The 27,047-nt window shown below is 37.1% G+C and overlaps 1 protein-coding gene across 1 annotated transcript in view; it reads right to left on the reverse strand.

Annotated features, from left to right (window-relative positions):
- PLPP3 (phospholipid phosphatase 3) overlaps window positions 1–25,849 on the reverse strand; it is a 130,078-nt gene extending 104,229 nt beyond the window's left edge. Inside the window, exon 1 of the mRNA XM_044085509.1 lies at window positions 25,331–25,849. Within this exon, the coding sequence (XP_043941444.1) occupies window positions 25,331–25,463 (133 nt within the window). The 5' untranslated portion in view covers window positions 25,464–25,849. The remainder of the gene's footprint in view (window positions 1–25,330) is intronic.
- Window positions 25,850–27,047: the final 1,198 nt, after the last annotated feature.

The raw sequence follows: 27,047 nt of genomic DNA on the forward strand, positions 1-27,047 counted from the left end.
GGAAGCAGAAAGAAAATTAAAATCTGCTACAAAATATTTTGTCTGTTTTATGACTATATGACACAAAGTTGAAACTCGTCACTAAAGTTAGACATCTAATGTCTACACAGTTAAAGTTTCTATAATTGTGAGGTAGGGGCTGGTAATGTGGATGGAAGTGGTTTAAGCTGATTTTACTGTAGTTACATTGACTTTGAAGAAATAATCTGAATTTGTTTGAAGCAAGCTGGAAAATGTTACTGTGACTAATGAGTGCATACATGAAAAAGTCGAAATGCAGTGCTATGGACATTACATTTGCACTTATCACATCAAACATCCAAAGTTTCCTTAGTCGACAAAGGTGCTAAAATTGCCGAGTATGAGGAAGTCTACAGATGAAAATAACAGATACTGCTAGCATTTAATCAAATTAAACATTCAGTAATCTTGCTTTCAAGAATAGTGAGCACTTGTGAGAAGGAATCTAAAATACTTTACTGTGGCTTTTATCATAATAAAATGTCTGAGGTGAATATTTTCAATAATGTGAATATCACTGATAGATATGGAATCTATTTGCAGAGAAAAGTGATTCATATTCCTTTTTTTATCACAATTAAACAGACACTGATCTGCACAATCACTGTTTTACCTTATAAGTAAGTGCCTGGGGAGGGGTGTGGTGTACCTAACAGTGAGAAACAAACTGGCCACAATTTGTGTCACATTTCACCACACTCAGATATCAGCAGTGCATACAATAAATGTCTTCCTTCAGCGGGCTGAGCAGACTGTGTGAGAAAGAATTACAGTCTTAGTGATGCAGTAAATAGCGTTGCATCTCTCAGAGTTCTTTTTTTTCCTTCTCTGGTTGAGTTCTTGATTGTGTTTCATTTTATGTGGAGTCGATTATCCCTGTCCCAGTGTAGTTTTCGTCTGGATTATTTGGCTCACTTTGACTCCCCAAAGGCATAAAATAGGTGAACTGTTGTTCCTTCAATTTGCCTGTGAGTAAGCATGCACACTCACACACAGACACACAGACTCACACACGCACACACATAAAACACACACATGTATCCATCCATCCATCCTCAACCGCTTTCCCCATTTTTGCACGTGGGGTCGGGGTGTCACTTCAATAGTGATACTCATCTACAGCCAAGGTTTACATCGCCAGGTGGCTAGCCCTGCCAAGAAGGAATCAGCCTTGTTGTGGGATATATATATATATATATATATATATATATATACACATACATATATATATATATATATATATATATATATATATATATATATATATATATATATATATATATATATATATATATATATATATATATATATATATATATATATATATATATATATATATATATATATATATATATATATATATATATTTATATCCTGATATAAATATATATATTGATATGCATGTGTGTACTTACGTTTCCATATTTACACATAAACATCTATATCCCATTACCTCTACATACATACATACACGTGTATACACACACTTACACATATATATATATATATAATTATATATATAAATATACCTATATATATTTATATATATACATATACATATATATACATATATATATATATATATATATATATATATATATATAAATACATATATGTATATATATATATATATATATATATATATATATATATATATATATATATATGGGTTTACCATGAGAAGGTCGAACCAGACACCATCGTATGATGAAATTACTGACCCACTTCCAGTAAAATGGCAATGCTGAATTCCGACATTGTCGAAATACGAGTCGCCGTAAATCTCGAAATGGGCTTGATCATGGGTCAAGATGGGGGCGAGATTCATACTTCGACAATGTTGGGTTCGACAATGTCGCCGTTCGGCCTCCAGACTTCGACTGAAGTGGGTTCGACCGAACCCACTTCAAACTTCTAATGCCAAACCTATATATGTAATATATATGTGTTAAATTTTTTTTATTTTACATTTGTTGACCGGGCTTGTCTAGCTGGATACATGTCCATTTTCAGTAGGTTTATGATTTCCCTCAATTTGATCAAATATCAGTTTGGTCTCTGAGTTATAGTGGTGTTGCTCAATATCAAACGTAATAAACTGATAACCGAACATTCAAAATGTTGAGGGTCTATTTCATCATGAAAGGTGAGTGAGACTGGAACTAGTGAGAGTGTGTGTATTTGTGTGTGTGTGTGTGTGTGTGTGTGTGTGTGTGTGTGTGTGTGTGTGTGTGTGTGTGTGTGTGTGTGTGTGTGTGTGTGTGTGTGTGTGTCTTGTATAGTGGCAGTGTTATGGGAAGGTTTTATTTTAAGTTAAGGTGTAGGGTTAGGGTTGGAGGAAGGGCCAGCGTTAGGGTTTGGGTTACCATCCATTACTAAGGTGGTACAGGGGGTGAACCCACAAACATATGAGTAATGATCTGAACTATCAGTATTTATTTAATTATTTTATTATACCTAGTTTATCTAATTCCGTGTTGTGGTGGTGCTGGAACTTATTCTGGCAAGCAGTAAATTGTACCATCAGTCCTTTGTGGAATGCAAGCTCCTTGCAGGATGCCAGTATACAAATTTATTTGCGCAACTATGTACAGTATCGAGAACTGCAGCAGCAGCTGGCACACACACACACAGACACACACAGAATCAGGAAGGGCATGCAAACTACATACAGAATGCCAGGAACTGAACCAGATAACCGACAGCTGTGTTCTGTCTATTCCTTTAACATAAAACAGGGACTTTACTGTGAACAGTGAATGACTTTATGTAACAGCTTTAAAAAGTCTTTACATGTGTGCCTTTTCTTGCATGCCCTTGGTAGCAGCCATTTGTGAAGGGATTCCACAGCACAACCCAGTAAAAAGTAAAGAGTTAAAGATAAACACAAACAGGAACTTGTGTGCAGATATGGTAGATTGCTTTACAGTAACCACTTACAGAAGATTTCACTTCCTTATAAATCCCCTAGGTATATAATTTTCTTAATTTGTAACAAACCTCAAAACCAAAACATGGCTGCCACCAACACTCTTATAATAATACTCTTGTAAACGTGTATATGTTTTAAAGCAGTCTAAGAAATGAAAGGTTTCCATTACAGTTGTGAGATTGGCAGATTATGAACACATCTGTTCTGCCATCTCTCTCTTTCTGTCTCTCTCCTCTCTCTTTCTCTTTTTTTTTTGGTACTGTGGCCCACCACAACCCAGAAGAAAGATATTTTTGCTTGGCTCATGACCATTTTATTTCCATTTTATTTTTGCTCACCATGTGTGACTTCACAAAATATGGCTAACATAACCAAAGATTTTCTAACATGCTTAATTATTTAATAATACTATTGTAGCATATGGAACAGTTGGATGCTTTATTTCTTTAACTGAAAGTTGCTGACCTCAAAATAAGTGAAGAAAGAAATGCTATTAGACTGCCTACCAAAAAGAACAATATATGGAATTCAGGTTGGGCACATGGTATACAACTGATTTGCGCCAAGAATTGAAGTACATTTACACAATGCCATCAAATGTACTATACGATGAAATTAAGAACTTTGTAATAAAATATTTTCCAATATTCTACAGCTGAGTGCAACTAATTTTTTTCTGCCAACTAAAACAACTTGCCTTGGTAGAATAAACCAACCTAACATGTACAAGTTATTATGCTACTTCAGTCTGAAAACTGAAATTATTCTCATTTTGCCCCTTTTGCAAACATAAATCCTAAAACTGTTTCCCAGTTAGTGAAACAATGCTTCTTCTTCAAATTTCATAGCCAACATAATGTCAGTATGTCCTGTCTGTTTTAACAGTCCTCTTCTCATCCCACAATCTCCATCTCAAACAAAAGTGGTACTGCCAGGTTTTACTTACAAAGCTGCAATACACATCAGAATGAAGGCTTGCAGCAGTTTGCATATTCACCGACTGTCAGAATGTTTGTGAAATTTGACAAGTGTGCCTGATATCCATAACAAATAAAATAAAAACTCACATTATATCTTCTCGCTGCTATTCTACTATCCATCATCTAGTTATCTGTCACGTAAGCTACACCATAATCATCTTTCTACACTAGCAAACATACCTTCAAGATTCAGTGTTGAACCATAAAGTCAAGAAAATGCTACAGTACATATCAGAGGGGCTCAGCCTAATTAATGAGATATGTTGCTGCATCTGATAATGAAGACATAATACATAGTTCACTCATACTGTTATCTCTGTGATCAGAACTGTTTCTTCATACTGGGCAGAGGGTTATCTGGGAAATGTTATTACTTAAATAGTCATCAAGAGTAATTCCAGATGTTTCTGCTTTTAAGCCCTGTACCTGGCATACCCTTGGCAAAGTGCCGTGGAGGGACCATGCAATTCATAGGTTCATAGGTTGGTACTAGGCTATCAGCCCTAGGGCCTATACAAGCCTAGCCATAACAATTCCTTGGCTATTTCTTCCCACACTATTTACTTCCCTGGACCCCTGTCTAGCCGGGCGACTGACGTGATCTCCTGGGTGAATTTCCTTTCTCCCATCCAATCGTCAAGGTTCCTTTTGAAGAGGACCAAAGAGGCACTCTGCTTGACATGTATGGGCAATCTATTCCAGAGTCTGGGGAGTCTCTGGGTCAGGAACCTATCCCTCCAGCATGTTTTGTTTATTGTGATGACAAGGTCTAGATCCCTGGAGCGTGTGGCTCTGAGGGATTGGGATTTCTTTAAGTGTAGCATGTCCAACAGCTCTGGGTTTGGCATGGCCTTGTATGTTAAGCAAAGATTGCCTCTGAGTAGACGATATGCGACAGAGTATAGCTGGAGTTTTTTAAGGCGGTCAGCGTAGGGCATCTGCTTTAGGCCTGTGATTCTTTTAGTGAGGTATTTCTGTGGCCTTTCCAGTTGTTGCAGATGTCTTGAGAGGTACATACCAAACGGGGCATTGTATTCCATAATGGGTCTAATGAGGGATGAGTACAGTGGGACAATGACCTCCTTTTTTCTGGATGAAAAGCCCTTAGTGATGAGGTGTGCCACATAGAAGGATTTCCTGACTGTTGTGGCGATGTGGTTATCGAAGGTGAGACCACTGTCCACCTGTGTCCCTAAGTCTCTTATCAAACTTTCGGTGTTTAGTGTGCTGCCACCTATATGGTAATTCACGGATACATGTTTTTTCCCAAAGGGGATAACTATACATTTCTTGGCATTGAGCTTGAGCCCATGGCTCTGGCACCAAGCATCTGTTTCTGTAAGGCCCTTTTGTAGAGTATCCACATCATTTGGGGATTCAATAATGGCTCCCAGTTTGCAGTCATCTGCAAACTTTGTTATCCAGAGTCTCTTAAGTGTTGGCCTGTACTTCAGAGAAGTAGATGCCAAATTGGCTGACCACAGAAGTTGTGTTTATTGCTATACTTTGTATATATCTCTGCCTATCTCAATTGTACTTATCTTTGTACTGTTACTTAAATGGATCTTTCTCCCAGGCCTTCTACTGAAAAGTGTTATTAACCCAGTTGGACTGTCTCATTTGCCAAATATAAATCAATAAACAAATTAATCAGGCAAGCAATCAGATTGATGGGTTACTTGCTTGAAAAGATACAGAGATTTCCACCAGCATTAACCTCCATGTATCATATGTCCACGGATGAGTCATGTGACTTCCTTAATTTGACAGACTACACCACAGCTAAGTAGGGCTAAGTTCTCTTTGGGTCTGCATGATAAATAAATAAATTAATAAACCCAAACTCTCCTCTGTGTCACCAAGTTAGAGACAGAAATGCTACCCTGTACAAATTTTATAAAGCAACTGCTCAGGCATGTCTCAGTTTGTCAGTGGAAGTAGAAGTCAGACATACCCAGTAAATCTTAATTCATTTTGTCGTAACATGCATGTGAGGAGAAAGTCATTTCTATACCACACTGTGATCTAAATATGATTTTGCCTGAGTATTAATAGGTAAAATGCAAGCTACTCATTTCTGTAATATGAGAACTTGCTTCTGCTAGTTAAGCATGCATGGAAACAACGGTGAAATCCCTAAACATATCACTTTAAATTTTTTTTTTTTTACAGCATGCACTTCCCCCTTTATCTTCTGCTCTCAGATTGCACTATTACATGATAAAATGCACAAACAGATGCTACACCCTCCTGGCTTTGTCAGTTTTGTTTGCACTTTAAAAGACAACTCTAGTTGGTGTCACTGGGGACAGACAGTGCTTTCAATGTCCTTAATAATGAGTCACCGATTTTTAATGATGACCTTATATGTCTATTGGTATTTCAGATGTCACATTACTCATGACAGTTGCACTTTTCACTTTTGCTCAACTATATTACAAGGAGGCATCATTTTAAATGTTTACATTAAGAACATTAATATCTCTTGGAATCACACGTGTAGATTTGAATATAAATTAAGATGGGAATCCCCGAACAGTCAAGGGATTCATAAATGACTTTGCTTACATTTTCTACAAGCTGCTTACGAAATACTACTTAGTCAAACAGATATACAGCTATTAAAACAGTGGTAGTTCATGCCACTTCTCATTTTAAGGCTGTTCCTGACATAATAGGATGTCACAGCCCAGGAGAAAAAAAAAACAGGTGAACAACTAGCAGTTAGCAGGCAGATAAATTCATACAGAGCCCCCACAATTATAATAGAAAAAGCAGAGAGAGAAGGAGGGATGTTCATTTTGTGTTACTGACAGGAGTAGGACTCAGAGAATGGCATGCTTGTGAATATTTAGGGGATGAAGTCTTGTCAGTAGGGAGCCATGTGCCAGTATGGGGACCCATATCTTAATACTGGACAGATGGTTTGGAGAAACAGGGCACAGAGTAAGGCAGTAAGATACAGCACATGGGTGAAGAGTCCACAGATGGTGACACAGTCTACATATTGTCTAACTGAGGAAAGGACCACTTGGTCAAATGGAGAAAGTAGGGGTGTGTACCTGTGTGTGTGTGTGTTATACCTGTCAGCTGTCCAGATTTTTGCCTTTTATTTTTGGTCTGATCTTATAAAATTGTGGTTTTCTGGTAAACCATTAACAATTGAAGTCACTAAATAATACTAAATAATGACAGTTTGAATTTCAGAATTCATATCCTTCAGAAAGTATGCAATGATGCCAAATCTGTCATTCTATAAACTTTCTAAGTTTATAGGAGCAATATTTAAAATCTGTCCGTATTGTGGGGCCTTTATCCTGCCATTTTTTCTGGCTTTGTCCGGACTTTTATGCTGCGAGGTTGACAGGTATGGTGTGTGTGTGTGTGTGTGTGTGTGTGTGTGTGTGTGTGTGTGTGTGTGTGTGTATATATATATATATATATATATATATATATATATATATATATATATATATATATATATATATATATATATATATATATATATATATATATATATATATATATATATATATATATATATATATATATATATATATATATATATATATATACATACACCGGAGTGCTGAATATTATCAACACTACAGCTGGTTGACATCTGTTTAGTCGACAAAATTTGTTCGACTAAGCAGATAGTCAAAACGTGTGTGAGATTGTGCATTTCTTGGGGTTGGAGAATATACCCTTTCCATGACACTGTGCAATTCCTGAGTTATATAAGCAGCAGAGGGTGCACCCTCCCACACAAACACACACACACACACACACACACACACACACACACACACACACACGCGCGCACACACAGTGTAAAGGGGCAGATATGTAGACTGATACAGATAGATACATAAAGATATATATATATATATATATATATATATATATACAAACAATATATATATATATATATATATATATATATACATATATATATATATAGATATATATATATATATATATATATATATATATAGATATATATATATATATATATATATATATATATATATATACACACACACACACACACACACACACACACACACACACACACACACATATATATAGTGCAGATTAAGGAAAGACAGCTTACATCTAATGAGTGGAAATTTTCTATTTTTTTCACAGAAACTGTTGCAGATTATATAAAGGTCTTTCTTGTGGTACCCATGAATGCAAGGAAACATGCATAAAAAGACCCTAGTGTGTGATATATGAAAAAGAACACTAGTTAACAAGCAGTATCAGCTAATCTGTAACTATGATAATGGGTGCACATGGTTAACCAGGTGCCTGAAGGCTCAGTAAGTTAGTATGTTAGTATACTGATGTACAGTAACAAGGCTGAGGATATTTTCCACACAAGTAATAAGCAGTTAACAGCAAAAGCAATGCATAACCACTCCTTACACCACTATTTTACATAAAAATGTTTATATTATCAGTGTGCATGCTGTTCATGCCATTAAGCATATGAAAAAAGTACCTATAATGAAAGTATATGACCAGCACAATGGTGTACCAAGGTGGATAATACAGCTGTAGGAAAGTGGAGAGGAACACCGTTAATTAAATTATAACCACCTTCTGCATGGGTGTGTTTGTGTGTTGTATGTGACATAATGCATCAGTTACTAAACTGTGCCACTTCAAAACAAATCAGCACTTAGCAAACACACTGATAGATCACTCTGGACAAATGCTGAGACTGTTCCATCTAAAGAGGGAGGAAACATCAAAATCACCAAAGAATCTCCTTGCAGTGTTACATTTATAATGGTACTGATTTACATAAATCATTATTCAGTTTTAGAAATGACTGTAAAAGTAATATCACAAAACACTATGCTATTCTTATCAAATATGATGCAATATGAATTACTTAATTAAAAGCAGCAATTGCAGCCATGTTTTCATCAAAAGTGGAAAATAATGTATCACTAAGAGTACCTTTACTTGTGCCTTGCAACTAATGAAAGTGCAGTGAAATTACACTAACTTTAATTTTTAAACAGAAATAGGGTAAAGACTAAAGCAGAACATGGCTATGCAGAATTTCCTAAAGTTAATTCTATCACTCCTTTTGACTGATTTACTAGAAGCTAGAAGCAAACTGCATGGACAGCATAGGCATCCATATCCATATAAGGAAGTGACCTGTGCTTAGATTTACCTACATGTCTCATGTCTGATGTTGACGTATTCAACAATGTAATGAGTCTGGTATAAAACTATTGAATTGTAGATAAATGGGTTAAAAAGTTTGATCAACACATACAGTTTACACAAGCACCAAGGGTGAAGCTGAAATCTTGAATACAATACAATTAGTTGTTAATCCCTGATAATTTACTAACCAGTATAACCTGCTTAACTTCCTAACAAATGCTTGTTGACTAAAATGCTGTCTCAGCATATTTTACGTCCTATTGTATATGCTTTTATTTTCATCTAGAAAAATTTTCAGAAAAATTTATCTTTTAGTTAACATTTAACACATTCATGTGACTTGCTACATTAATTTCTTATTTTATAGCAACAAACTAAATGTGAACTATGACCTAGGTAACTTAACAATGTGTGTCACTGAAATAAATGATCTGGCCTCCTCCAATTCCTTTTGTCTTTTAATCCTAAGTGATGACATTTTTAGTCGACTAAAGTGTTACCAGTTTCAACAAGATAAACTTGAGCTCCTTGCAACTAGAAATTCTTGTATTTATCAGTTTTGCTTCCCCTTATCTCAATGAGTAGATGACTCTTCTCAAAGAAGTCACATAAGCTGTTTCACTGAGGTGAATGGGAAGAAACTATCAACCATATTACTCAAGCAAAGCTTGCCTTTTACAAATGTGCTTTTATTGGTATAGTATTCTTGTGTTTTTTCTAATAAATAATTCCTATTTTCATAACATTTCTTGTGACAGATTTTTCAGGCTAAATTTGAAAAACATATTGCGGGAGACACTTCACGATCTTCAGCTCACATACACTGCTTACAAATTACCTGAAATTGTTTTGTTTTTTTATGCTCTAAAAGAATGTGCACATTCCCACAGATTCAGGCAGAACCTCACCACTCCTGTTTGGGGTTGCAGTAAAAAGACCCGTTTACATGATGTGGCACTAGTAAATTCAAGGATGTGTTAGCCACAAGGAAAGACCTCAATGTCAGCTAATCTGCATGTCTCTAAATTGCTGTTAACAACTGTGAGTGCAGATCAGCACTTTCCCTGTGGTAGTCAACAGTGAAAGCCAGTGCATTATGTTAGCACAGGCACCTCCTTTCCTGTTCCACACAAGATACACACATTCAAAAACACACACACACTTTATATATATAGATATATATATATATATATATATATATATATATGGCCTATACTATATTCTTGAATGTCAACAATGTCGAATCTGACATTGTCGAAACGAGAATACCGAACGCTCAGAATCTCGAGCATGTAAACAAAAATCTCTATAAGGGGTGATTTCTGTTTACTGCAATGTAGTGCGGTCTTAGAGTTGGTATATTTAAGCAGCGGGGGGGGTGGGGGGTGCAACAAGGCTTGCCCCCTTGCTTAAACCCGTTATGGTACTTTTTTTCTTTTTTGGTTTTGTTTTTGTATACGCTTGAGATTCTGAGCATTCGATATTCTCGTGTCAACAATGTCAGATTCGACATTGTCGACATTCGAGAATATAATATAGATCCATATATATATATATATATATATATATATATATATATATATATATATATATAGATATATATATATATATATATATATATATAGATATATAGATATATATATATATATATATAGGAAGAGAGATATGTATACATCTACATATATACACACCTCATACCTGTCCGTGTGTTGTTAGAACATCCCTGATGTCTGCTCTTTCCTGTCATGGTATGTTATGGATGATTACAGTCAGTCATCAATGCCACATATTAGCACTTCACACTTTCACACCCATCAAAAAATACAGAGCAGTGCAAAACCTACTACGCTAGTGACTTTCTATGTTTGTAGGAGGAGTAATTAAAATCCATCCCTGGTTTTGTCCCACCATTAATTTTGGCTTTGTCTTAATTTCTTACTCTATGAGGTTGAGAGGTACACTTAATGCTTCCTGCTCTTCTTGCTCATGCATCATGAACTGTTTCAGTCATTGAATAATGCCCAAAATCCTCATTACATGTGGTGTCCTGTGACCTCTATGCTTGTCAACTACATCCAGGGGCAAATATCCTCTTTGCACTACATCTTCCCTTAGGGGTGTTATTGATATGTACCCTCCCACACAGGATGAACACACCCATCCCTACCTACAATCCCATCAGCTGCCTAAGCCACTAATCAAACCTGGGTCACCTAGGTCTTAGTCAGGACTTTAGCCATCTATGCCACTGGAGAGGCTAAATCCTGACCTCATCCCCTTTTGTACTGCTAATATAGACACACCTAAAACAGTTATGCATTTTTTTTTGTTTTCTCATATCCTTGCAAGCAGTACATATTTGTCAGATATTGCTAAAAATTTGAAAATGAAGTCACTAGAGATAGAGATACAGAGAGACAGAGTAAAAGTGACTTGCTTTTAGTATAATATTTATGTCAACTTACAAGCTTTGTTGGAAAAACAAGCAAGCATCTATGTCACTATATGACAGCAATTTATACAAATCATTACTGAAACAGAAGTGCAGAATATGATTTGAAACTTAGTATAAACTTATTGGAAAACTAAGAACCAATGCCCATCCAGCAGTAATCATGAGTCCCTGAGATTCCGAAAGGCTTGGTGTGATGTGGAAGAGTCCCTGAGATTAAGAAAGGCCTGGTGTGATGTGGAAGAGTCCCTGAGATTCAGAAAGGCTTGGGGTGATGTGGAAGAGTCTCAGAGAATCAGAAAGGCTTGGGGTGATGTCAAAGATTCCCTGAGATTCAAAAAGGCTTAGCGTGATGTGGAAGACAACACAGCCTTCTGAATTGTGCTAAGCCTTTCTAATTTACAGACAGCTCTGCCACTAAGGTTTTCCACTCATGGAGACCTCAGCATGAAACGCAATCTCACAGGAAAATCTACATGCTAATGTGAAAGACCACCTAAGTGGCTAATGCTAATGAGCCATGTGCTCACCTCTGAAAATGCCAGTGGCTTTTCTGCCAGATGATTCAGAAAATCATCCAGCTTTATAAAATTTTACTGTAGGAGGAAAACGTGGCCATCGTAAAAACATGGCAGTCATCTATTTACTCCTGTGGAATACTTACAAGTGCATGCAAGGTCAGTAAAGACATAAGAGTGGCATTTGTATTAGTGTGTGTACATGTTTGAAGGTTTGTGCATGTTTGTAGGAGCAGGAATGAGGTTGTGTGAATGTGCATGTGGTGCACGTGTGTGTGTGTGTGTGTGTGTGTGTGTGTGTGTGTGTGTGTGTGTGTGTGTGTGTGCACGTGCTTGTGCGGTCAAACTGGAAGGTATAAGTAGGGAAATGTGTGAGTGGATATGTGTGCCTGTGTGTGTGTGTGTGTGTGTGTGTGTGTGTGTGTGTGTGTGTGTGTGTGTGTATGTCCATGAGCCCATGTGGTCACATTAAGAGGGATAAGTAGGGAAATGAGGGAGTGAGTGTGTGTGTGTGAGTGTGTGTGTATCTGAATGTGTTTATGCATGCAGGGGGTGCCTTTGCTAATTTGATGCATAGGCCACTACTAAAAGCACTAGCATGGTCAGGTCTGACAGCAGTAGAGTTTGATTCAGAGACATGGTAATGACACAATACTGATGTCTTTTTCATTGCGACCATATGTGCTTCTTAATTGCATTTTCTTGGCATTGCACTAACTGACTAACCCTCTTTATGCAATTAGCATGACCAGTGTGGATTTTATTAAAGACTAAGGAGTATCTCTGTTTAGTATAATATAACTAATTGTCATAGAGATTGTTCAAGAACAGAATCCATAGTTGAAATGCTGTTGCAGGAGCATTCTTCCACCGTACAAAGATGTATTTCTTTGGCAAAATCAGCATAGCCCATTCCATTTTATACTGAAATTCAGAAATCCAAGAAGATGACAAGTGATTCAAACTGTAACCCCCTTGATTGTGCAATTATAGGACCAAAGGACCACATACAAAACTGAAAAACTGGGACTCACAATCTGAGACATAACTGGGTATGTTATTTCTCTCTACTTGGTTACTATTCAGGTAACTGACATAGCCTGAGTAGGCTCAGACCAAAAAGAAATACAAAAACTTTGCAGCCCTCATTTGGGCTCATCACCTGCGAGATGAAATGTAAGGAAGGGATGCAGTGCCACAACTGTGACATCTTATAGTAGGTTAAATCGAGTTGGACTACACCATGACAGTTGTAAATGGTTCTTGGGACATAGAGAATAACCTCACTTTTAAAGAAGAATCAGAGCTTCTATGGATTGCTGAAAACCTCCAGACAGACTATAAGTTGACCTTGTCTCTACAAACATCTAAGGTTACCTAACCAGACTTCTCGAGCGAGTAATATCACTCTTTCTCTGGAGTTGACCTTCTGGTGAATATGTAGGCAGGTGTGGCAATACTCACAATTTTCCTGGTTATATGCTACACAGTTGGCAGTCTTTGAGGGTTGTCTGTGAGTCAGAGAATGGCAAACTACCTGTTACTTGGGTATAGTCACCTAAAAGTGGATCAGAGTAACAAGCTTTCATATGGACTGCATATGTGGAACTTGACTGGGTTCCAGTTACTGACACTACAGTGAATTTAACCATGCAGGAGCTGAAGAAGCAAGGTGCAGAGGCATGACTTGGAGGAACCACTTACATGATCTGAACATGATGGGTGAATTATTTTTTATCTTAGGACTTCTGCAACAGTCAAGTATTGCTCACAATAAACCATACTGTCCAGCACAAGGATGTTCATGTAGGCCTGGCACCAAACCACATTGAGATAAAGGTCAATGGCCAACTTTACAGTTGTGCTACCACAACTGAGGCCATCTGACCTTTGTAATCAGTTCAAAAGAGATGCCCAGCTGTAACTTAATCACCACTTGCTATTGAGATGGTAAGATAACTGGACTGGCAGATGTCAAGACTCAGAAAACCTATCCATCATGGAGGGTGTGCTAGGAATGCCTCTGTGTGGGATAAGTTCAGCTGTCACCTCTAGAAGATTTTATCTTATCTACATAGGTTCATGGATTAGTAGTACTAAGTTACTGGGTCATTTTTGGAGGTTAGAGGCCTTAATACATCAGGCAGCAGTAAGACACTGTAGTTAAAAGTCAGATGGTTCTTGTCATAGCAGCAAATCTGCAAACCACTGGTAGTGAAGGGAAACCATCAAGGTAAAGAAAGAAGCCTCCCTTGCAATGGGTTCAGGTTCTCCAAACTTGGCCAATAGATACTGACAGGTGCAGGAAGGCAAAACTTGTGTATGTCACCAGAGAAGGTCTGACTTTAAAGGGTACTTGGAATGTCCATTCAGAATGACTTCATTCTCAAAGAGGTTCTGGCAAACATTTCATTAATTTAAAAAGGGGAAGCAAGACACTGTCCAAGCTGATCACAGCAAGAGTACAGAGTCTCTAATCATAATGGGAGATATTGCTAGAACCTGTAAGAAATATTTAGAGAGTCTTTTAAATCCAAAGCACTTATTTGAGAGCACTCTCAACTAATGAGACTAGATCCATTTTATAGATGATGTCAATTGTAGTTTTAAAACAATTCTTCTGTGGCAAGGCTAGACTTGCTGAACTGGATAAGGTCCATCCAGAAATGTTTATGGTACTCAACACATTGGAGTATCATGGATAACACTCCTTTTCAATGATGAACATACAAATTGGGGTTGTGGTCATCATTTTTGAAAAGGAGGATTTCAGGGTGTGTTCACCTTATAGAGGGAACATGCTTCTCTACTTACATGAGAAAACCTATAACAAGGTCTGGAAAAGAAAGTTCATCCAGTAGTCAAAGCTATGTTTCAGGACTCTGAAAACAGGATTGCAACGTTGGTTGTAATGGAGGTTGCCAGCACTGTCTAGATGTGGTGTTTGGACATGGAATAGTACAAGGCTATCCATACCAAACTGTCTTATGGGACAACAGTATGGTTTCCCAGAGCTACTGCAGTTGCATGCCATTCAGTAATTATTTTTGAAGAGCTGCAGTTGTGTAGGCATTCTAAGCATTAAATAACTACATTTAAGGTAAGTGTAAGACTCTACCAAAGGTTTGCATCATCTTTATCGTCTACATGACTTTTTCTGAAAGAGTATCAAGTTACAGCCATGGTTTCATCAGTATGTAGCTGGAAGGCATTAGGATAGCATCCTTATTTCTGGGTGATGCCATCCTGTCAGCATCAGGTAACCATGATCAAGTCTTTGAGTGCACTGGGCAGTTTCTGGTGAGTATGAAAAGGCTGGGAATAGAATCAACACCTCCAGTGTTTAGGTCATGGTTACTTCTTGGAAAAAAAGGGTGGATTACTTTCTGCAGGGGAGGTGGCAGCATTTTCACCATATGAGTTTATATATTTTGGGATCTTTCTTGGAAACTAACCAGAGCAGAGACCCAGCACTTGCTCTGGAAAAAATATATCTCAGCTTGCTTCAAAACAGTTGGGTATTCAGCATAATGAAATGAAAACTAGTGCTTAAGACAGGGGAAGTCTGGGCAATCCTGCAGCATTCAACACGGCAAACAGTTTTACTAATAGATTGATGGATGAATATGTGAAAATTAAACAAAATTAGCTGTACTGACTGACATTCAGAAAGAACACATTTATCTGCTATATATTTCCAACAGATGCTGAAAAATGCTTATACAGATGTTGTGTGTTCCCAACAGGATTAGGGGGAGCCTTCTAAAGTTGCTTTATGTCTCAAGCACATACTGGCAGAAGTCATGTGCATCCCTGCTAGCCTGTGATGCATTACAGGCAGTTTGTATTCAGCCTACAAAAGCACTGAATGGGCAATTGAACACACAATAACATGACAAGAAGCTAAAGAACACAACTGCACTTTTAAAATACTCATATTTACATTGTCTAGGAGAAAATAATTTCTGATCCACTCTTTGGTTAGTTCTTGGAGCAAGCACCCTTTAAAAGTAAGGAGTTCTGGTACCAAAATCTCCTTTAAAAATGAACTATATCAGTGGGTAGGCCCTGAGGAGTTTTCAATGTGCTATGGAGTCTGTGTACATTGTTGGCTGATAAGGTGCAAACAGAGTAACAACCAAAACCATGAAACTAAGAAACACTTGGAAAACTGACATTAGAGTATCTCAGCTGAATTGAAGACATAGAAATCCATACTTGATTCAGAAGTAACAGGATTCAAGTGACTGCAGAAAAAGAGAGGCCATGAAACATGATTAAAGATATGTGTCTCAGTTATACAGCATGTTATATCAGGAAACTACCTGGAAAACGAATAGGAGTAGTGGATCATAATGAGTTAGGCAGACAGCTAAATTCTATTTTTAGATTTATGTTAAACAAGAGTTAAAATGACTATTATTTTTAAAGTATTTGCAGGTCTGCTGTGGAATCTGTGACTCTTTTATTAACTCTAGTGCCTCTGGAAACATCTGTTGAAGATGCCCTTCTCTTACTGCAGGCGTATCACTTGCTGTTGAACTGCAAAGCCTAATTACAATCTTGCTACAACATTAGCAGTTTTGATCCGGCACTGTGCACCGAGATCATTATTTTGAGTAACAGGGATCATGGCAGCCATTTTGTTAATCCATAGGTCACCTTTTCTGGATAGATGTGTTACCTAATAGTTTAACTGTTGTTGGTATTTCAGCTCAGCCCCTAGCACTAAGCTAGTGCTTAGACAAAGGAAGTTCTTAATGCCATCTCATGGCTGTATAGTTCTCCCCTTTGCTGGCTATTAAAGATATGATATCATGAATGTGCTGACCATTAAAATATCTTTAATGAATTCAGTAACTCCTTTTCTTCCCTCTTCACACTGTGATCCCAGAGTATTACCCTAGAAATTACCTTTATAAATACTTTGTGGAGAAATGATCCCACAGTTCCACTGACTGTTTAAATATAATTAAAATTCTTACGTACTGAAACAAGCAATATTAGCTGGAACCAGTGTGAGACTTGGCAAAAGTATATATGTGCTTATGTTACTACATACATGATGCAATTACATATTTGATAAGAAATTACATTTAATGACATACCTACAGAAGGGAAACCAACATAACTACCAAAGGGTAACTAAGAAACAAATACATTTTGTGAGTTATTTTTCATTCAATATATGAACTGTTGGACAGAGGTGTTAACTTATCCGTGGTTGCAAAGTAAATGATACAACCTGATGGGATCTTGAGCACACATTTTGCTCCCCATCATTGTAAATTAAGGTCTACTTTACACTGTCTGACAAGGCATATCTTAACAGAAACTGTACATCAGGATTCATGGGCATTTTAGAGTATTACCAGTGGTAAAGAACCAATGTGTGCAAATAACAACCAGGCTTTGGTAGTAAGGGGGGTCCCAGGACTGAACATAGTGATGAAAGTTGTCCTGCCTTTGAAGGAGCTGGTAGTAAACTGTGTTGATGACCACTCACAATGCAGAGTGGGGAGGAGAGGAAGTACTGAAGGCCCACTGCAACTTACAAGAAAAGTGGCTGAGGGTGACTAGTCAGTAGAGAAGAACTTGCATGATGCCAGTTAGACCACAACATATATACCTACGGGGTGCGTACCCAAAGCTGTTCTTCAAGCATTAGAGAAGTGCAGACAGTACCACCCTCACTACTAATGTATGGACTCTTCAGTTCCACTGACTATTAGTGAGAGACCACAAAATTATAAACTAATCCTAACTTATCAGTTTATCTGTCAGTCTTTATACCTGCCCATATAGACTCTAGTGCCTCTTTCTGGGGTGACCTAAAAGAACTGGTTTGATGTCATGTCATGTATCATGGACAGTGTCATGGACACTATGTGAGTGGAGAATGAACTGATAACCTATAAATCTAAACTGAAGCTATGGAGAGGCTGATAACCATAACGATCTGTGCTATATTGTCAAGACTAAATTAGAATCTGGATCGCACTATTCCTAGCCTGTCTGGGGTTGTCACACTGCAGGAAACAGGCTGGGTCAGAAGGTTCCATTGCAGCTGCACATAATGGATCATTCACTCTACATGGGACAGATAACTCTAACTTTTCAAAATAAACACACTTAACAATGCAATGTCAAATATTATTTTGCCATCTGGAAGACCTAACAAAGAAGCAAGATTTTCCAGTCATAAAATATACATATGGATGATAATAAGGAACAGACATGCATGCCATTTAAACAGCCTTTTGGCACCTATTAGGATGGGAAGGAATGAAAACAATTGTTTTAAACTATTTGCTGTATAATTAACTAAAAGTATACACAGCTGTGAGATCAATCAGTCATACATTTAGTAGCCACTCAATTTATTGCCTTTCACATGTCACTCTACTAAAAAGCAGAACACAGGACCTTGCATGGGCTTTTAAATCATACAGCAGAAAACTGGAAATGTCTAAGTAAAACTGAAGCAAAATCCTGACAAATTTAAGGTAAACTGTCATACCGCATGTGACACAATACTTATCTGATATACTCCAAAACCCTTCAGAAGCATTCTAGTTGATAACTACCTACAATATATTTTTAAAATTATCAACTCATCCTGTCCACATTTCCACATTTCATGGATTAATACAATTGTCTTCCATGGTAAGTAATCAATATTCAGTAAGCATGTAAATTAATTCTTAAAGGCTTAAATTTTGACTTACTGTACATTGTTGGGAATGCTGCATGTAGCCCATGTTTACTAGTACTATTAACTTATCCCCAATCCAGATTATAAGCAAGGAAAACAAAGTTACTAGTACTATTAATTTATCCCCTAATCCAGATTATAAGCAAGGAAAACAAAGTTACTAGTACTATTAATTTATCCCCTAATCCAGATTATAAGCAAGGAAAACAAAGTTACTAGTACTATTAACTTATCCCCTAATCCAGATTATAAGCAAGGAAAACAAAGTTACTAGTACTATTAACTTATCCCCAATCCAGATTATAAGCAAGGAAAACAAAGTTCTGTAACTCTTCTGCAAATTGGTTGTGTGATCATTTACTGATGTAAGTCTATACACATCTTAAAATGCCTAAATGTTGCTGCATGTTTATTTCTGTCCAGCAGAGTCTGACAATCGGTACTAGTTTGGGAGGGAGTGGATCATAGATGGATAAAGACCCAGAAACCCAAGTTCAGTTAGTGGCTCTGGCACATTTTGGAGCTGGCAGGGAAGGACGGGCATGGCTACCCTAAGGGGAGAAGTGGTGTGGAGTCAGCCACATACTCCTGTGAACCCACAAGAGAGGGATGGACATACAAATGAGTGGCCTAGGGGTGGGCATTTGGATGAACAATCTGTCATCTCATGGTAGCATTCAGCACAGGTACAAGGAAAAGATATTGTGGGCCTCCACAGTGACAGAGAGGTTAGAGCCACACAGTTGCCTCACTGCTGGGATACCTGTGAGGACTCAAGGTACCCTTAGGGTCACCTCTCAGCTTCTTTCCTCAGAAATTGCTTGACAAAGCCAAAAAGAATGAAAAGACAAAGACCCAAATTCAAAAGCAATTTTTCAATATTACTCTAGTTCACTTAAGAATTAACAGAACAACTATTTTTGCACCAACATGCATTTTCCGAACAATAAAAGGTACAAAATTCTGATGTGTAGCATGTTAACTAACTGATTTACCAGAAAAAAACAAAAAAGTTTATGAGGAACAAGAAAAAAATGTGAGGGTCTGCAAAATCAAGCTCAGTTAAGAAGTGTAGTTTCCTGAATTATGGCCCCTTCTAGATATCTATCATTCAAACACTGAATGAAATCACTTATGTTGGTGAAAGAACAGGCAGCATTCACCTGGTTAAAGGCTTCATGGCCAGGAGGTATAGGGCAAAAAGAATTAAAAATATATGTTAACCTACTAATATTATTTTGTTATCTGTGTAGGATCACTGGACTCACAGTCACTTTTCAGGGGTGACCCAGGAGCAATGTCAGGTTAGATTACTTGCTCAAGACCAGACATTTGCAAATTAGGGCAGGGAGACCACAGAAATTACAGCTGACAGCCTTAACCCTCTGCATCAACTGCCAGACATACATCCATATAATGCTGAAGTGCAGGATTATGTTTCACACACAGCATTGTACATCCATGGAATGTCCTTCCTAAAGGCATAGTGGAATAAATGTAAAACATTTTTTGGGGTAGAGGTGTAAGTAGAAACAAGATATTGGATGTCAATGAATTTCAGGCCATCTAATATGAAGGACAACAACAGAATAAAGACAGGGAGCCTAATTGTCCAGCATTTTCTGTTTCCCTGAATGTTTTGTTAGTCTTCTGAGCCAGGTTACAATGACAGTTGTTAAACTAAACTGTTCATTTTCCCAACATGCAGCTACTGTACCAATAAGTGGCAAAAACAGGTGAGTAATAGCCATGTGACTTGACTAAGTACTTCAAATCTAAACATATATATATATATATATATATATATATATATATATATATATTTTTTTTTTTTTTTTAACTGCTGTTCTCCTGAGATAAATAATGGTCAAGTGACTACCATTATCCAGGTAGTCAGATGGATAATAGAACAGTCATTAAAAAGCATAAAAGCTTTAACACATTGTATATTTGCTTAAAACCAGGATCTACATAAATAAATGGAAGCTACCTTTGATGAATCATTTTCAACTTTAATCATGAAGGCTACAACATCTTATATAGCATGTACTTCAAGAATTATATGATAAAATGTTTACTGACAAGGCCAATGTCCACTTGTGACTCTTAACTGGCTAGTATTTTTCATTCTGATACAGTGATAACACACTGAGCTGTGTAACACATCTTTCCATTCGGGTTATGGATGCAGAACCTGAAAGTCTGAGGATTGTTCAGTAAACAATGTGACCAGGTTCAGTAATGTCTTTCAAACAGAGCAGATTTACTGGCCACATGCTAATTACTACAACATGTTCATTTGAAATATATACTTTTTGAAGCAACTTTCAGATTTTTTTTTAAATACAAACACTGATGTGCAGGCAAGATAAAGCATAGAATGGATATTTCATGGAAGCATGGTAATATACTATATGTGATATTCTAAATACTAGTTCGTAACAAACACTGTCTGGGGATTGGATCTTAAACTCCATTTCACCATAGCACAGGTAAGACAGATACAAAGGAATCATAAAACAGCTACAATGATGCAATTAAAAATCAAGAATTATAAAAGTTACTCTAATCATTAAAAATGTATAAAACTGGCTATGAAGTTTGAAACTCCATATAATGCATTTAATCCTAAAATTGGATTTTGTGCAAAAAGACAAATGGCGTGCCGTAAAGATGTTTCTTCAAGTGCACTTTAGAGCAAATGTTAAAATAGCCTGTTATGGTCATGTCTTACTCAAATGCTTGAAGACAAGCTTTACATTTTATCCTCTGGATGGGCTATACACTTTTAAAATTCAGCTCTACTGGAAAAGCTGACCCATTCATTCCCTTACTTACATTAATCCTGGTATGTAATTAACAACTTATACAAACATCAAATATACATCAATACTGTAGCAAGAAATTACATTTAAAACACCCTTTCTTGCTGTTGTAGATTTATTTTCTCTTTTATAAGAAGTTAAATAAATCTTTCTACAGGCACTGCTAGCTAATTACAAGCCTGTACAGCTTGTCTGTTGAAGCACAGAATCAGGTCAAAGACTCTGACCCCATTAAATGCACTTTGGGTGGATGGCACAGCTGAGGCTGTAAAAGGGAATGAAAATATTTCCCATTTTTAAGCAGTCCCTACCCATCCCCCTTCTGCACCTCTACTGATCCCTCTTATCTGAATAGTTAAAAATTTGGAGTGCTTAATTGAAAAATAAAAAAAAAATGTTGCACATCAGTAAATACATGTCAGTTGCACCAGCACAAATGAAAAAGAGCAGCTGAATTAGAAATGGCAAAACAGGACTCAAGATTTGCTAATAGTTTTTAGAATGCTGTTATTTTCACTCTGTTCACAGTGCATCATTACTTGTAATGACTTCTGATTCTTAGGTCTTCATGCAAAATTGCATTTGCAGGGAAAAAGATGCTGTTTACATTTGCAACGGTCACAAACCAAATATTATCTAGTTTATTTTAAATGTGGCTACACACGTTTATAAACACACACACTCTCTCTCTCACCCCCCCCACACACTCATGTAAGAGCAAATGTGTGTGTGTGTGTGTGTGTGTGTGTGTGTGTGTGTGTGTGTGTGTGTGTGTGTGTGTGTGTAAAGTGGGAGTGATTCTGAATTGTGAACTTGTGAGCATATTACTGAATACTGGTTTTGTTTTCAGTCTTTTAATTACTCTTCATATCGAATGGAAGGACTCCAAAAATCTTTTAGACAATTATCATCTTACCTGTGCTAATGGGCTTTTTTCTGACTCCATTAAAACTTAAGAGATTCCAAAGTCAACTGAAGAATAAAAATCACTTAAGTGATACATCATGTCAAAATAAAGCATTACAGCACAAAGTCATAAAACATATTATGCAGACAAATCCTTTGCCCAAGCTTTCAGTTTTCCACACTCAGCAAATCAAGCACTCAGTTTAAACCATAGTGATATTTTACCTGTATCTGAATCAGTACACAGTACCAAATAGATGAGTATATGGCCACATGATCATGACATATTTTATAGGGACACAGGTTTATTTTACAGGCTGCTGTCAAAATTCATCTAGGTGTTTTGGATTAGCATTCCTCTGTTTCCATCTGCTGAATTGTGCCTCTCAGGCTTACTTGGTTAACAAACTAATAGAAAAGGCCACAACTAAGGTGGTGTACACATATTTATGTTGCTGTACACTTAACATTGCCTACTTGTCAGGTGCTACAAATGCTATAAATTAACTACATTTAATTTGCAGTAATTTGCAATTGTTTGTTACCTGTAAACATATACACATCAAGTCTAACGGGACTGCAAATTTGTAAATGCATCTTTTCTTCTGTGGTAGTAACAAATTCCGAGTAAACAACGTGTCTACAACAGAACTTCGCTTGGATCATGGACTGTTTTACGCAACCATCCTATTGAAAAAAAATGTATGCTGTTAGGCTAAACAGCATGACAGCTAAAAAGAATATAAATGGGAATGGACAGGTTGTCAGCTGTGTAGCACATTTAGTGGTTGCAGCTGAAATAATTTAAAAAGATTGTATTAAAGAATCAGTACTATTTTACCTTGCTGGTTTGTTTGTTTATCTTTTCGGCTTTTCCCAGTTAGGGGTCACCACAGCAGAACTCCAGTCTGCTAATGAGTGGCAGTAGATTTTTTATGGTGCCAAGTTGCCAGCCCGATGCCCAACCTTCACAGTTTTAGGTTAACAAAGCTTTATTGTTTGTTTTAATTCATCCGGAGATGTATGAGATGTTTTTTTTTCTTTCTTTTAATATTACAGTATTCACATTTCATAGGGAGCTTTCCTGCTGTAGGACAACATACATCCTCTGCAAACCCAACTGCACCTCTTAACCTTTTATAACTTTACAAATGGTTGTCATTACTCATATGCTATAACTACTTGACCTGTGAAGTTGAATACTTTTCACTAGACCTTATTCTGTCTGTACACAGCAGTTTCTGCAAAATCTGTTTTGTGTGTGTGTGTGTGTGTGTGTGTGTGTGTGTGTGTGTGTGTGTGTGTGTGTGTGTGTGTTTATGCGTACATGATGGGATTTACTTCACGAGTTGCAGCCAGGTTTCAGTGCATCTTCATTTATCTGCAGGTAAAAGAAAAAGCCAAAACTAATCAGGGACAAAGGTACCAAATCAGGGACATTTTAACTACCAGTAGTACTTGATTTTAAAAGCTAACAGAATAAGAAAATGTGGATCAGTTTACATTTTCTAAGGCAAAAAGAAGCATGTAGCTTTAAGAATTATCTTAATTTATCTTTCTTTGTTGACTGTATTCAACTGCAAAAAGTGGCAAATTTTAGAAGGAAAATGGAAAAATTATAAATGAAAATTATGATTAAAATAATCAAGGATAGTTGACAAGAAGGCAAAGAGGCTCTGGTAATTCTGTGGGTTTTGGTGAATGGATGTGAAACACTGCAAAGAATCCATGGGAATCCTATATGCAACTCTTGGATGCTTTTTAAATAACTTGGTTACTCCCAACACCTGAGAAATCAAAAGTTGGTAGATCACTGTTATGCTAAGCAACTGCAAATGAGTGCTGCTCAACACAAGAATATCTGTTACACTGATCATTTCTTTTATTGCTGAGCCAAAGTAAGCCTTTTTAAACTTTCAGTGTCTGTAGACTTTATTTTGATTTACACTGACTGCAACTTGAAACAGACCAGATGTGCAAAGCATATACAGTAACAGAATGCAGAGGAACACAGTATGCAGAAAAAAGTTTCTGACAGCATATACTGTGCAAGTATTAACGTGCACATTAACTAAAGGTTCTTGCTAAAAGTGAACAGAAAAATTATTTTGGACTTCTAAAACTTTCTAGTTAAAATTTAATTTCTAACCTATGGCTTTTCCACTGAAAGTGCAGACACTGTAATGGATAATCAGTATTCCTTGGTGCCAAGAAAGCAAACTACTGCAATTTGATGTCAAGGTTTCAATTAAGTAATCAAATAAAAAGTAATTATTTTTTTTTTTTACATAGATTACCAGTAATTACGGGCATTGAGGAAACTCTTCCGTAGTCACTACTAAAGCAGTTGATCATGCATCTATTGGTAAAAATCATGTTTAACGTTAACTAAGAGTAATGCCAGTTTAATTACCTGGACCATTCAGGAGTTCACATTTGAAAGTACATATTGTTTTCTTAAGTATTATGTGACGCTACAGAGATGCAGAGGCACAGAGTCAAGATAGGAGTACGATGGGGGGGGGGGGGGGGGCAGCCCTGGAAGAAAACAATCCTTAGTATTAACTTATGCAGCAGACTGTAGTTAGAAATGAATGACGGGGATGGCTTATAACAGTATGCTCCCTTGCCCTTTCTACTACCCGAAAGTACTGTACTATTATTTCTTATTTTAATAACAGAAAACAACAGTCTGTGTGATTCACTATTGCACTACAGTATTTCAGGCATACGTTGCACAAAGTCTACGAGCCTTACTACAGACGGTCCAGCAGTTAAACACACTCACCTACAATGAGGCACACGAAGTCCAGGCAGATGAGCAGCACCTTCTTACTTTTGTCCCCCTGGCTGTTTAACGTTGGATTCCCACCATTTCTGTTCTCAGGAACCATCGCCTTGTCATATTTGTAACTCTGCATGTCAGGAATGAGCACTTTTCCTAATCCGGAAAAAAACTACCCCGAGTTTTCTTTTTAACTTTGTTTAATGACTGCGGTCCCGTTTACAAACTGCTGAATGGACACAATTAGCGTTGCAATCAGCAGAAAATTCTACCAAGACAAAAAAGTGCGAATGTTTTCCCAAAGTTTGTACTCCTGGTACTTTTGTGCAAAACTTTAAATCGGCAGGCGCCCTTTTACAAAACGTAGCTTTCAGTCTAATCTGCAGATTAAACTTTTGCTTCTTTCGTTTTTTTTCTCTCTCACTCCACTTAGTTAATGAATGGCTTTAGAGAGTAAGTCTAGCGTGTTTCTTTCCAACAGATGTGAAGTTTTGCAGCTCCTTGAATGTGCTGGCAGGACTCGGCAGGCTGTTTTATTCAAAGACATGCCCCTCTCCAACCTCCCCCTTTCCTTAAGTAATTTGCTTTGGTTGTCATAGGATCCAAGGGACTGCCCCTTAAGGGGCCTGCCTATACATATTATAATATACCCCCCCCCCAAAAAAAAAAAAAGCAAAAGTGAAATTCACAGCTTTGTTAGGGCCTCTAGTGTTCAACGAGGACATGGATTATAGGACAAAAATAAACGGGAACAGCTACTTACGTTAAGGCAAATATGTGTAATGCACATGCCTTTTTAACAGCTGTAAACGGTGCTCCTTTACTCTTAGAAATTCCTGTTAACTAAATAATGTTTTCTATACTTTTGTTCCACTTCGGGCTCTCAAGAGGGGACATCCCAAGAGAAATAAGGGTACCGAAATAAGTCACTTTAACAGTTATTTTTATTTTTCAGAAAGGTTACATTGAGTGGGGGTTGTGCAGGCGATTACAAACAATACCCAACATGGTGGGAATCGACATTCTCCTCTGTGTTGTGTTACTTATTTATATGAATTTGTTAAACTGATTACCACGCTGTACATCTAAATATCTATTTATGCGCCCACGTGTGTGCGTGTCTTAGACATTGACACACGGAGATATAGTCTTAGGATAGAAAATTGGTATTTCAATGTTTTTTATTTATGTATTTTCCTTCCAAGTTTTCCCATAGCTAAAAGAAGAAAGAGCTTGTGCAAATGTGGTGCATAAATTATAAATATGCCACAAGATGTTGATGCAGGTGGCGTTAAGTTTTACTAGTAGAACAGTCCCATTAGCTGTCCTACGAGACATCCCCTCTAACACACACACATCATGGTGACTGTAATCCTTACAAAATCTCTTAAACTAGACTAATGCCTGATATTGAAATTCTGCCTGTTACTGAAAAAAAGCGCCGTTTCTATTCAACCCACAACCACTATATACATTTACTTATTTGTTGTAGCTTTTATTATGCAAGTGATCCTTGCAGACCTATTTCTATCACTACCTTAAGAAATCCACTGAAACCATGCACCAGATACAAATCGCTTTATTTATAAGAGTTGAGCACATCCACATAAGGACTTCATAACAACTAAATGTATAGAACCCAACTGGAATTTTAAATGCTACAAAATAAGTCACATCATGAGTTATCACAATTTCTTATCATTCTGTACTTATTTTTTTT

Source organism: Protopterus annectens, chromosome 10.part0 (assembly GCF_019279795.1).
Source record: "Protopterus annectens isolate FY-2018-M chromosome 10.part0, PAN1.0, whole genome shotgun sequence".
NCBI lineage: Eukaryota > Metazoa > Chordata > Ceratodontiformes > Protopteridae > Protopterus > Protopterus annectens.